General features: G+C 46.3%; 2 protein-coding genes across 3 annotated transcripts; one reads left to right on the plus strand and one right to left on the minus strand.

Moving 5' to 3' along the window:
- The first annotated feature begins 3,672 nt into the window (after nucleotides 1–3,672).
- On the plus strand, nucleotides 3,673–8,830 carry LOC101760512 (glyoxysomal processing protease, glyoxysomal). Of its 2 annotated transcripts, XM_004961564.2 has the most exons (14): nucleotides 3,673–3,810; nucleotides 3,927–3,973; nucleotides 4,054–4,237; nucleotides 4,315–4,365; nucleotides 4,629–4,703; nucleotides 5,183–5,299; nucleotides 5,377–5,508; nucleotides 5,618–5,721; nucleotides 6,179–6,264; nucleotides 6,337–6,431; nucleotides 6,510–7,200; nucleotides 7,319–7,520; nucleotides 7,789–7,877; nucleotides 8,074–8,830. In XM_004961564.2, exons 1-14 carry the CDS (start codon nucleotides 3,745–3,747, stop codon nucleotides 8,301–8,303), a joined length of 2,169 nt encoding a protein of 722 aa, XP_004961621.1. In that variant the 5' UTR covers nucleotides 3,673–3,744; the 3' UTR covers nucleotides 8,304–8,830. The 2 variants fall into 2 exon arrangements, with proteins under 2 accessions (XP_004961621.1, XP_014660442.1); XM_014804956.2 differs by having other exon boundaries at nucleotides 3,673–3,973; nucleotides 5,603–5,721.
- A 143-nt stretch (nucleotides 8,831–8,973) lies between these two features.
- On the minus strand, nucleotides 8,974–11,475 carry LOC101761197 (ribosomal protein L11 methyltransferase). Its single transcript, XM_004961565.3, has 7 exons — nucleotides 11,083–11,475; nucleotides 10,880–10,963; nucleotides 10,622–10,762; nucleotides 10,258–10,323; nucleotides 9,960–10,127; nucleotides 9,528–9,857; nucleotides 8,974–9,435 (listed from the first exon to the last, which is right to left on the minus strand). Exons 1-7 carry the CDS (start codon nucleotides 11,407–11,409, stop codon nucleotides 9,337–9,339), a joined length of 1,215 nt encoding a protein of 404 aa, XP_004961622.1. The 5' UTR covers nucleotides 11,410–11,475; the 3' UTR covers nucleotides 8,974–9,336.
- Between the last annotated feature and the right edge of the window lie 731 nt (nucleotides 11,476–12,206).

Consider the following 12,206-nt stretch of genomic DNA (forward strand, 5'->3'; position numbering starts at 1 on the left):
AAATATGGGATCCCCGGTGCAGTAATCCTTATTTTAAGGGTCAGATCGGAAGTTTTTCCCCGATCTGACTCTATGGTCGCATAAACTCCTAAAATCTGAAAAATGTGAAATCATATAAATGCCAAGAGTCCATCCGAATAGAATCCAATCAAAGTAGTTTTACACCGACGCCACTTATACCTTCTTGAGGGCTGGGCTGGAAGGCGGCGGTGCTGGCGCCGGTGAAGGCGGAGAGGAGGGAGGGATCGGCGGCGGAGGCGCCGGCGAAGAGGAAGGGAGCGAAGGCGGGCTCTCTGATGCCGCCGTTGGAACGGCTGTGGCCGCCGCCGCCAGACCGGCTTCCGATGGGAGCGAACCGCGTGGTCGTGGCGCCTGGAGGGCCTCTGGCGGCGCCACCGTCGCCGTTTCGGTCGCTGTCCTCATTTGGTGATGGTGAAATGGCCTAGCGGTCAATTACAGGTTACAGTCGAGTCATCGAATCAGTTGCATGCAGTTTGGTAGAATGGTAGTAGTAGTAGATCGACTCGTGTATGTGGATCGAATAAGCACGTGAAATCTTTGTTTTAGCAAAAGGTTTGAGTGCAGTAGTCAGTATCCATCTACCCGTGCACCGTGTTCTTATGGAGTAGATCAATCAATCAATGGAGAATCAACTAATGGAGACGGTTTCAGGTTATTCCTACTGCTTTCAATCTGGAAGTATCATGCAAAAAAAAAAAAGTAAGAGAGGAGTTTCAGGCATTATCTACCAGACGCATGCATGTTCTGTTCCGCATTCATGATTGGTCATCGTGGTTTATCTAAGGTGCTCAACTGCTTATCTAATCATCAATCAGGTGGTCAATGCTGTGAATCTTGACGCCGCTCGCTCTCGTCGTTCTGATTTTCCGCGAGATGTTCGTGTGTTAACCATTTGACCTCATTATTTCCCTCCCTATCCACGCGTCTGCCGAAGACGGTAGAGTGCCGTGCAAGGTGCGCCATCCCATTTAGTAGTGCGCCACAACTTCGCGCCCCCTGTTGACTTGCTAACTGCCACTTCGCGCGTCTTCCAACCTGTATAAAAACGCCTCCCAGGTAATGGCGAACTGGGAACGTGTTGACCGGTGAGCGGTGAGACATCAATGGGAGGCAGGACGACGAAATTGCTCTGCGCGGCGGCGCTGCTGCTGCTCTGCGTGGCCGCGGGCCTCCAAGGCGCTCTCTGTGCGGGCGGGGGTGGCGGAGGAGGTGGTGGCGGCGCGAGGGGCGGCGGCGGAGGAGGTGGTGGCGCGAAGGGCGGCGGCGGAGGTGGCGGCGCGAAGGGCGGCGGAGGGAGCTCGGGAAAGAGCAACGGCGGCCGGTCCGTCGGCGGAGGGAGCCCGAGCACGAGCACGAGCAGGAGCGGCGGCGGGTCCGTCGGTGGAGGGAGCTCATCAGACTGGAGAAGCTACGGCGGGGACGCCGGAATGGGTGCCAACAGGGGATACGATGAATCCGACGGGCGCGAACCGCTTGGCCGTGGAGCCTGGAGGGTCTCCGGCGCCGCCGCCGGCGCGCTCGTTGCGGCAGCTGCGGTCGTTTGGTGGTGATCAAATGGTAGCTGCCGTGTGAATTCGTAAATTGCATGGTTCATGCATGTGTGTACGTATCACGCTTTTGTGATTGGTAAGTTGTAAATACAGTGTACACTGGACGATGGGTGCGCTAGTAACAAGTTGTATAAAATGTAACGGAAAGAATAAGTTGTGCAGGAAAGAAAAATAAAAGGGATCAAAGAACTTCTGTAGCCATGCTCTTGCTGAATCAGCTGCAGTGGTACACCAACTTTTCTGTATGGATAACAAGGTAGCTTTGTTTTTTAAGAAAAAAAGTAATTATTTCTCATAGTGATGGCTTGTAACTATAGCAATCCAGTAGATGCTCAGGCGCCAAACCATGCGAAATGATCCCCATGTAACATGGCAGGTCTCGGTACTTCATGTAGATGAGGCATCTCTCCATGGAGTGGAGACGCTCTCTGATTATTTTCCTTTAGGAAGTGTAATACGATGCCATTATGCCAATGTTCAATGGACGGGCTAATGAGGAGTTTAATGGCTTCAGGGACTGTAGATTTCGAGCAGGGTGGATTGGATTGGTTTGATGACCATTTAGCCACCGACCACTGCGCACGATGATGCTTGGCTGCTTACTGGAGTATACATATCTGATGTATGGTCAATGGGGTCAGGTGTGCGATTGCACTGTCAACTCAATCTGTCACGCGCCTGCGATGTGACGAGGGACGATGCACGGCAGCTCACGATCACAATCTTTTCTCTGTCTCTTCTTGGGTGAAGATTGATCAGTGTCTTTTGTGCCACTATCATGCACGGTACTGTAGCATTTCCGGTAGGATTATGTATTTATGTCGTATCCGGAAGATATTTAACTATTTGCCATCCTTACGGATGGCACCTTCCCGTTTGCCATCCTTACGAACGCGCTTACATATTTGCCATCCTCTGCGAACGAAGCAATACATTTACCATTTTCGCCGACGTGGCGCGTCAACTCACCCGTGCCAACGTGGATCGAGATGGGAAAAGACCAAAACGTTCCTACCTTTCTCCTGTTTCTCTCTCTTGTTCCTGCGCGCTCCATGGCCAGCCATGTCCGAGCTCCTGCTCGCCCGGCCCCGTGTCCTGTGCGCTGCCGCCGCTAGTCGCGCGCCGCCGCCGCCCCTCCCGCGCCTCTAGTGCTCCGCGCCACCGCACTGCTCGCCACCTCGCGAGTCGAGCCACACCCTGCCACTGCCACCTTGGCCCAAATCTCCCGCCGGCCTCGCCCCCATCGGCCCGCCCTTCCTCCCGCCGGCCCCCACGGTGGATTTGGGCGATGGCCACGGGGATGAGCGGCGACGGCCAGCCCCGGCTAGCGCCGACCGACCCCCGGCAAGCGCCGTTGGGGGGCAGCAGCTCGTGGTCGCAAGAGTGTTCGAAGGTTGAAGATAACCTAAGACGTGGGTCCCACACATCAGTAGTGGAGAGAGAGGAATAGGATAGCTAATAGGGATAAGATAGGGGCGTTTTGGTCTTTTCATGTCCCGATCCACGCTGCAATGGATGAGTTGCGCGCCACGTCAGCGAAAATGATAAATGTGTTATTTTGTTTGTAGAGGGATGGCAAATATGTAAGCGCATGGGTAAGGATGAATCCGTAAAGATGATAAATAGTTAAATATCCGTATTTGAGTGGTACTATGCAGTAAAAGAGCGAGCGGATGCTAAACGACCTGACACGTCTGAATCTATCTGAATTCTGATTCACTCGCCAGCAGCTCAGATTCGCTTCTGCGGCCTGGTTTGATTCACTTGCTTAAATTTAAGCACCCGTCACATCGAATGTTTAGATACTAATTAGGAGTATTAAACGTAGATTATTTACAAAACCGATTACATAAGTGGAGGCTAAACGGCGAGACGAATCTATTAAGCCTAATTAGTCCATGATTTGACAATGTGTTGCTACAGTAAACATTTGCTAATGATGGATTAATTAGGCTTAATAGATTCGTCTCGCTGTTTAGCCTCCACTTATGTAATGAGTTTTGTAAATAATCTACGTTTAATACTCCTAATTAGTATCTAAACATTGATATGACACTTGCTTAAAAATAAGCAAAGGAACCAAACAGGCCCGCATACGCAAGGAAGGAGAAGCTTCCCCATCGAAGAAGAAACCAAAGCAGCTGGTGGTCTCCGCGTCGCCTCCCCGCGCGCCATGGAGACGCAGGAGATCGCCGCGGCGGCGCGCTACTTCGCCGCCATGGCTCGAATCGTCGGCCCGGTCAGTCCCCGATTCCGCACCACCACCACCACCTTCTCTTCAATCAGCAACTGGCTCCACCGGATTACCTCGCTAATCGCCGTGCTCCTCCCCCTCTCCGGCGCCTCCGCTTCCAGGACCCCAAGGCCGTGAAGATGCGCCGCCACGCCTTCCACCTCCACCAGTGCGTCGCCCCCTCCCCTAATTCGCTCAATTACAGCTTTCCTGAAGCCCCGTGCTGACTTGGTGCTGGTTGCGTTCCAGGTCGGGGTCTACTACGCTCTCGGCGTCGGCCCTGCTCCTGCCGCGGGGCGCCCTGGCCGAGCCGCCGCCGCTGCTCGACCGTATCTGCGTGGCCCACGGGCACGCGGCGGGGGACGTCGCGCTCACGGCCGCGTCGCTCGTCGAGCCATTCCTAGTCGCGGAGCAGCGCGGTAACCCCGGCGAGGTTAGTAGGTTTACACATGACTCTGCAATCACTCGTTCTAGTGCTAAGATTTTGCTTGCTTGCTTGGACGGCTGCAGGAATTTCGGCCGAGGTTGGTACCCGAGGCGCGTCTTGATGTGCTTGTTGAGGTAAGGATAATAAGCATCTCTGTGGAATTTGGCATCCTAGATCACTTCGTGCTTAGCATTCCATCACTTCGTTCAGTGTCTCTGAAGAAAACTTAAGCAGACTCACATTGATGATTTTGATGGAAGTGCATCAATTACTTATAGATTTCAACTTTGCACAATATACTATCTGGTACTTGTGCTGTCCTAGGAATTTGTTCCTTCCAAAATACTGGTTTCGAAAAACTTTTCCTGAACTCCTGAACATGCTCTGCTGTGTGCAGCATGAGACGTTGGGGAACACTCGAGATGGAAAGTCTGGACCTCCACAGTGGCTTTCAGCTCGATTGCTTGCCATGGTGAGTACTGTTACTTCTTTAGTCAGATTATACTGTTACTAATAGATGCGTGAAAAAGTAGCAGGCATTAATTGGATAAAAGCTTTCCTAGTTTATTTAGATTCTGAGGATGTTCTGAGTTCAGAAATAGCGGCGATTGTGTTTATGCTTAGCTTTCCATTGACAATGTTATGTGTCATCCTAACAATGACCTATTGTTTGGCTTTGGGTTGCTCGCATGGAAAAAACCGAGATCAGTAAGAAAAGAGATATTTCGTTTAAATATCCTTGTTACAACTTACAAATATTCTTTTTCTACTATTGTTCTTAGCTACGAGTGAACTACATTTACCTTAGTTATGAGTGATCTACATTTGTGCTTAATGGAAGAAAGGTCATGTTTCTGTTGAATAGTAAGAGGACACTTGTAGTTTTTTGCTAGTTTTCATCATTGGTACTTATGCTTAAATGACTGATCAGCAGCCTGATTTCTTCATTAGGTTGATGTACCTACAGCTGCTGACTCTGTTTTATCCTTAATAAAACATGACGGCTCATTCATTGGAAGACCATCATGGGATGTAGGCTGGTCATTGGCCAATGTCAATGAGAAACAGGTCCTTTTGTTCATCAAATTAAATTGCTGTCCCTCTTTTGTCATGCACTAAAATTGACTGTCATTAGTGTTTCTCAGGTTGAAAATGATATCAGATCTTCCCCCGCGTCTAACAGGAATCACGCATCTGTAGAGTCAATGGACCCATTGATGTTGGCCAAGTCTGCCACAAGAATTGCTATTCTAGGAATTTCAACCGTCAATTCAAATGTAAGGCACAGGTTGACATATTTTTTCCTTTCCTGGACAGTTAGCACCTTGAAATTACAAGCTGTAGTTTTTTCTTCTGTACGTATAACTCTAGGTCATTGGTGATCAGAATGAAAGACAAATCGATGTTTCAGTGATGCAACACCGAGGGGACCCTTTGCTGATAGCAGGATCTCCATTCGGCCTCCTATCACCCTTCCATTTCTTCAACAGGTTTTTTTTATTCTACTGCTTTTAGCAGAATGTCTATTAGTATGCACCAGAACTTAGCAAATGCAACCTGTCAAATCTCTGGATTTGATTAACAAGAAAATAGTGTGGGCATTCATAATGTTGACTTGTGCAATGGTAAACTCTAGACTTTTTAAAACTTGATACTGTTCCATATGCTATATGTTATTCAGACAATGTAAAACTGTTGCTATCTAGAATTTTAGTAACTCTTTGCTTTGCATGTCATCACTATACACTAGAGCTTCCAAAACAATCTTAGTTTTTGTTCTGGGTATGTTTATTGACCTTGAAAGCATATTCAGTGTAACTATACTGATGTTTCTGAAACTGGAACGACATATGACATGCTATTGTTCACAATTTCTTGTGCCGCCATTATTAGAAAACGGAGTAAGAGTGTAATATTCATCTGTAAACATATGTGTTCTTTAAGCAGCATATCAGTTGGTGCTGTTGCAAATTTCCTTCCTCCATGCGCTGTGAGGTGCTCGTTGCTGATGGCTGACATCCAATGTCTCCCTGGTAAATGTCACTCCGTATTTCTTTTCTCATATATTATGACATTAGCTATTGATAATCTCTTAATTGACTAAGGTATGGAAGGTGCTCCAGTGTTTGACCGAAATTCTTGCCTTGTGGGGTTGCTGATGAACCCATTAAGGCAGAAAGGCAGCAGCGTAGAAGTTCAGGTGAGTCCACTGGTTTCAAAAAGATACCTTTGCACATCGAATAAATGAAAACTTAGCTACTTAAAATCTACATACCAGCTCGTTATTACCTGGGATGCAATATGCACTGGATGGAACAACATGAAACTGGTGGAAATTGAGCGAGAACCAAGTAAGCTACCTAATGACAAAAATGAAGAGAGTAAAATGATGGAATTAAAGCATCCAGATAACTATGGGAGGTTTGTCTCTTCTACAGTCAACAAAATTAACCAGTATTGCATTTCATCCCCTTCAATCAGAGAGGCTATATCCGCAGTTGTTCTTGTCACGGTTGGTGATTCATCTTGGGCTTCAGGTATTGTACTAAACAAAGGGGGTTTAGTTCTGACAAATGCTCATCTCTTGGAACCTTGGAGATTTGGAAGAACTTCACCTTTAGGTGCACAAACCTCATCTGCTGGAGAATATCTCAGTGCCAGAGAAAACAGATCATTGCAGCCACAACAATGCAAATTCTCTAACGACGATGCTGTCAAACATGAGGTTTCATTGTTTAACTTGGGTTTCAAAAGAGAGAAGAGAATATCAGTTCGTTTGGACCATGCGGAGAGACAGGTGTGGTGCAGTGCTAGTGTGGTTTTTATCTCAAAGGGTCCGCTTGATGTTGCATTGCTTCAAATGGAAGAGGTTCCAATTGAGTTAAATACAATCAGACCAGAATTTGTTTGTCCAACAGCAGGATCATCTGTATACGTAGTTGGACATGGCCTTTTTGGACCTCGATCAGGTGACAAATCTTAGAATCTGGTGCTTAAGCAGTTTGATGCTTCTTTTGATCGATGTGCATGCCATTTCGAATGTTTTGAGTTTTGTTAGTATGGAACTGATAATTGAGTTGAATATAGGCCTATGCTCCTCTCTATCCTCTGGGGTTGTGTCAAAGGTTGTCCAAATCCCATCAACTCAACTTTCTCATCCTTCTGGTACTGTGGAGGCTCACAATATGGACATGCCAGTAATGCTGCAGACAACAGCAGCAGTTCATCCAGGGGCCAGTGGCGGTATGCTTGTTAATTCGCATGGGCTAATGGTTGGGATAGTAACAAGGTATGAAATAAGACTTCTGAAGCACTATTTCAGAAAGTAACTAGAACTTTATTTACTGTTTCGTCGACAGTATCAACTTGCTATCTTTTATGTTGGATATGTGCTACTTAGGAAATATATTTAAAACCATCTTAGTGTTCCTGCTACTCGCAAGCTAACTTGCCTCCAATATTTCATCCATTTTAGTGACTAGAGGAATGGTGAAATTATGCATTTTTCAAAAAGCTCATTTCCCCCCACCACTTATTTCTTTTGTTCCCATATCCAGTAATGCTAAGCATGGTGGTGGAAGCACAATACCTCATCTGAATTTCAGCATCCCCTGCAAATCACTTGAAATTATCTTCAAGTATTCAGGTGCTAATTAAGTACGCTTGTTTTATTTTATTCTCTCAACTTTAGTCAGCATTGATGATATCAAAACCCTTCTGAACATATGAAATAAGAAATGCAATCTCCTTTCTGCTTTATTCTCTCAACTTTAGTCAGCATTGATGATATCAAAACCCTTCTGAACATATGAAATAAGAAATGCAATCTCCTTTCTTGGCAGAAAATGAAGAGCCAGCCATTTTGGAGCAGTTGGACAAACCCAATAAAGTGCTCTCATCGGTTTGGGCTCTGGCACCATCATCATCCCAATTTATCGACAACCCCCCTGAAAAGGGCGGAGAGGAAAAGGTTATGGAGTTCTCAAAGTTTCTTAGTAATAAGCAAGCAACTCTGAAATCTAGCACAGATCTAAAGGAACTCTTTAAGCGTATGATGCCCAGCAAAATGTAGATTGGATCAACAAATGGAAGTAGGATTGGGTACGGACAATATTTCCCTGGTCATGGCAAAGTGCAAAAGTTGCTTTTTTGGGACAGGAAACACTGGTTGAGGGATTGAGATTACCTAACAAAATCCCAGATTGTTACATGCCGCTCTACTATGATTTTGAGGGCAAAGGCCTTGTAAAGGAGAAACACTGTGTGTCAATATATACATAGTTTGCTCCTAGATTTCCGAGCAGAAATGTGTTATCAGAGAACAGTGGGCTTATATTTCCTGAAGTGTGAGCAGAAAGATATTATGCCTACGGGAATGTCAAAAAATCGGATTTACATTGGAACCAGGGTTTTTTTAAGTACTAGTTGAAAAGGACTAGTATTTCTGTCATTTCTTGTACTAACTGAAAAGGAAATTTTCAGAGGTTTCCTGTGATCCTACCTTCAGTGTAAAGTGTTCGTTCATCAAGGCTGATAGTATAGCGTAACTAAGAAAATCAAGTTGGGATGTTGATATTTTACTACAAGCCACATTTTACATTGGCATGGACTCCATTGGAAATCCCAGTTAATACTGGCGGTTATAAAGCATGTGATCTGTTCATCACTTCTTGTCATCCTTTGAATACCTTTTGCTCAACACAGAAAAAGCGTGTGATCAGATCTGTTCATCATTACACGCCTTCTCAAACCCAGAAATTGATATATCAGTCAGTCAAATACAGTAAAATAGGACTTCTCAAGCATCGAAGGGGCAACCAAACTTACAATCTCAATAGCTGTCGTTACAATGTAAAAATCAACAATGGTTAAGCATGCAAGGACTAATGTAGATCGTATCACTTCAAACATATTTAATCCGGTATGGGGAACATACACTCGACAGCCTATTCTCGTCAAGAACATTTGTTCTATGATATTCAAGTAATCCTACCAAAAAGAGTTAAGTTAGGATAAAATTTCTGATTTCTGGAGGAAAAGCTCTCGTGATGGTCGGAAAATTGTATGGTCAAACGCCCTGACTGCGGCAGAGAAAAAGTTTGCCGCTAGACTCTCCTTGTTCCTTGAAGACAGGCCCATCCATCCATTTCAGATACCGATATGCTGGCCAAGTACGTTGAGTAAACTTCTTTGACTTTTGGCACCTGAATTTATAAGACAAAAATACAAAAAGAAACATATAAATAAACAAAGATATCTGCGAGACATGAAACTTTTATAAAATTTATTCCTTTACCTGCTCTTCTAAAATTCCAGAAATGGCAACTATTCCACCAGGTTTTGCATAACCAACTATGTCCTCGACCAGCTCCAGTAAGGGATTTAGAAGTATGTTTGCTGCAACTACGTCATATGTTCCCCTTGAAGACTTCAAGTCATGGTTATTGGTTAATTTGTTCTCTTCTGATTTGTCAACAGAACTTGGGAAGGATGAGGGCTGGTCAGTCGTTGGTACCAAATAAACAGGCATTTGGTTGGGACGTAAACCATTCAGTAACAAGTTTTCAGAAGCAGATATTATGGCTTGAGGGTCTATGTCTATCCCAGTAGCTAGAACAGCACCCATCTGCATTCATAAGCGTACATTGAGTGAATGAAATAGGGAAAAACTGCCTTCTTATCATGACACTTGGCAGCAGCGAACCACAAACACACAAAGACATGATACCTTCAGAGCTGCAATCCCCAAAACTCCAGTGCCTGTCCCGTAATCCAAGACATGTTCACCCCCTTTAATAACTTCTCGTAGAAGTAGAAGGCACAGCTTAGTTGTCGGGTGCTCCCCCGCCCCAAAAGCCAAACCTGGATTGATGATTATATTTGTGGCCTGCGGATCCTGTGGATGGAACAGGATGAGAAGAAATTTCTCAGTTCACGAAGATTATCAACATACAGGGGAAAAAAACAAGCAGCATCCTTAGAATCTCTAAAAAACTAAATGGGTATAGCATGATGTGAATACATACATGGGGAGTTCTCCATTTAGGAACAACCCAAAGACCATCAGCCACTTCAGTGGACTCGTATGCTTCCTGCAGCAACCACAAGTAATATTTTCAATTAATTGACAAGTGAAAACCGTGCACTGAACTCAGAGATTAACGAAAAACGGATCCCTAGTATGCCAACGGCCAACCCCAGTCTTAGACCATACGCCTAGTTATAAAAGTCAAAAGTTACCCAAAGCATACAGTCTAAAACTGATGGCTGAATAGTTTCCTTTTTTTTATCTACTACTGCATGTGACAATTAGGGAACAGAAAGAGCAACATTGTCATTTAAAGGTCATGAACAGGAAAAGTGTACAACATCCAGTCCGAAACTCCGAACCTGCACAGTTGCCACCCAATCGCATTGCTTCCCAACAGTGGTTTCATACCCTGGGCTGTAGTTCAAACCAGCTGAGCTAGCGGCACTTGAAACACTGGAGTCCACGTCTTCCCCATCAGCATACATGGAGGTTATGGAGATCTGCGTAATTAACATTTTGCGGACTCGAATTATCCCAAAAGATTGCAGGAATTCATCTGAGCAGCATAGTAGTCATGGAAATTGCAAATGTACACGCGCAGAAAAGTACTCACTCACTTCATCGAGATTTCCAGCATCTTCAATGTCATCCACGGTCACAGAGCTAGCACCGAAGCACAAGAGCGCCTCGGAGAGCACTTCCTGGTTCGCAATGTCATAGGAAAAATCGCATGAGACACTGAAACCACTCGAGGCAGGTGAAGGAATCGAAATGTCTACGAACTACGAAGTGCGGAGACTAGAGAGCGTGAAGTACTGACCGCGTCCTGCCTGCGGCACCGGATGTGGACGGATAGGTAAGGCGCTGAGAGGTCGGAGCCCGCCGCAGCGGAGCTGGAGGGCGTCTCGTCGCCAAAGTCCACCGCGCGGGTGCGGAAGCTCATTCCTCTCCGGGCGCCGGGCGCCGGGCCGCACGCGCTGTCGCGGGACGGCGAGGAGAAAGCGTAGAGCGGGAGGTTACCGCCGCCGCCGCCGCCGCCACTGCTGATGGCGCACGGGACGCGAGGCAATAGGGCTCGGGGCGAGTAGAAGGTGGAGACGAGGCGGCGGAGAGGGGCGCGGCCGGCGCGCGCCAGCGACGGCAGCATCTCGGCGGCGGCGGCGGCACACTCGCGCGCCGCACAGACCTGGTGATGTTTCTGAAGGCTATGCGCACGAGTTCAGAATCCCTTTTTGACTTTATTTTGGCCGTTTCCAAAAAAAAAACCGTACGGTGTCGGGATAGATCATCGGAAGTAAAAGTTGTAACAAGTGATCCCGCCCGCGAGTGTCCCCGAGTGTACAAAGGAGTGCAGAGGTCCTAGATCGGTAGGTGAAAATCATAACAGACGATCAAATCCTCAAGTCTAAATTAAGGCAAAACAACATCCAAACGCAGGGCGCAATATACGATACACTAAACAGGACGTAGGATATTATACATGTATAAATTCGTGTCTTCTGTCCTTCCTTTTACCTTCGAGTTTCAAGTCCGACGACTCCCCACCAACCAATGATACCCTTCAGTAGGTTGTCGGGTATAAAACACCGATAGCTGACGCTATAGGTAGGGTGATCGTCGAGATCATCGGGTGAGCTTGAATGACCTTGTTAAGATTAATCTACTCTACAAGACAAGAACGTTATTCCTCTATCCAATGGACGACTTTGTGTGCAACTATGTCGGAGTCCGAGGCGAAGTCGTCGAATAGGCTAATTCCAAGCTAGCATATGCTCTCGCCGAATTGGAATTCGAAACGGAGTGTGGAGTGGAGCAATTCATCTACCGATGATCGTTCCAAGCATCAAGATCGAGATGGAATAAAATTGGACGACGTCAAGACAGAATCCTACAGGGAATCGATTTTCTTAGTCGAAAGATCGAGATGGAATAGAATTGGACGGT

Source organism: Setaria italica, chromosome III, assembly GCF_000263155.2.
Source record: "Setaria italica strain Yugu1 chromosome III, Setaria_italica_v2.0, whole genome shotgun sequence".
In the NCBI taxonomy this organism is placed as follows: Eukaryota; Viridiplantae; Streptophyta; class Magnoliopsida; order Poales; family Poaceae; genus Setaria; species Setaria italica.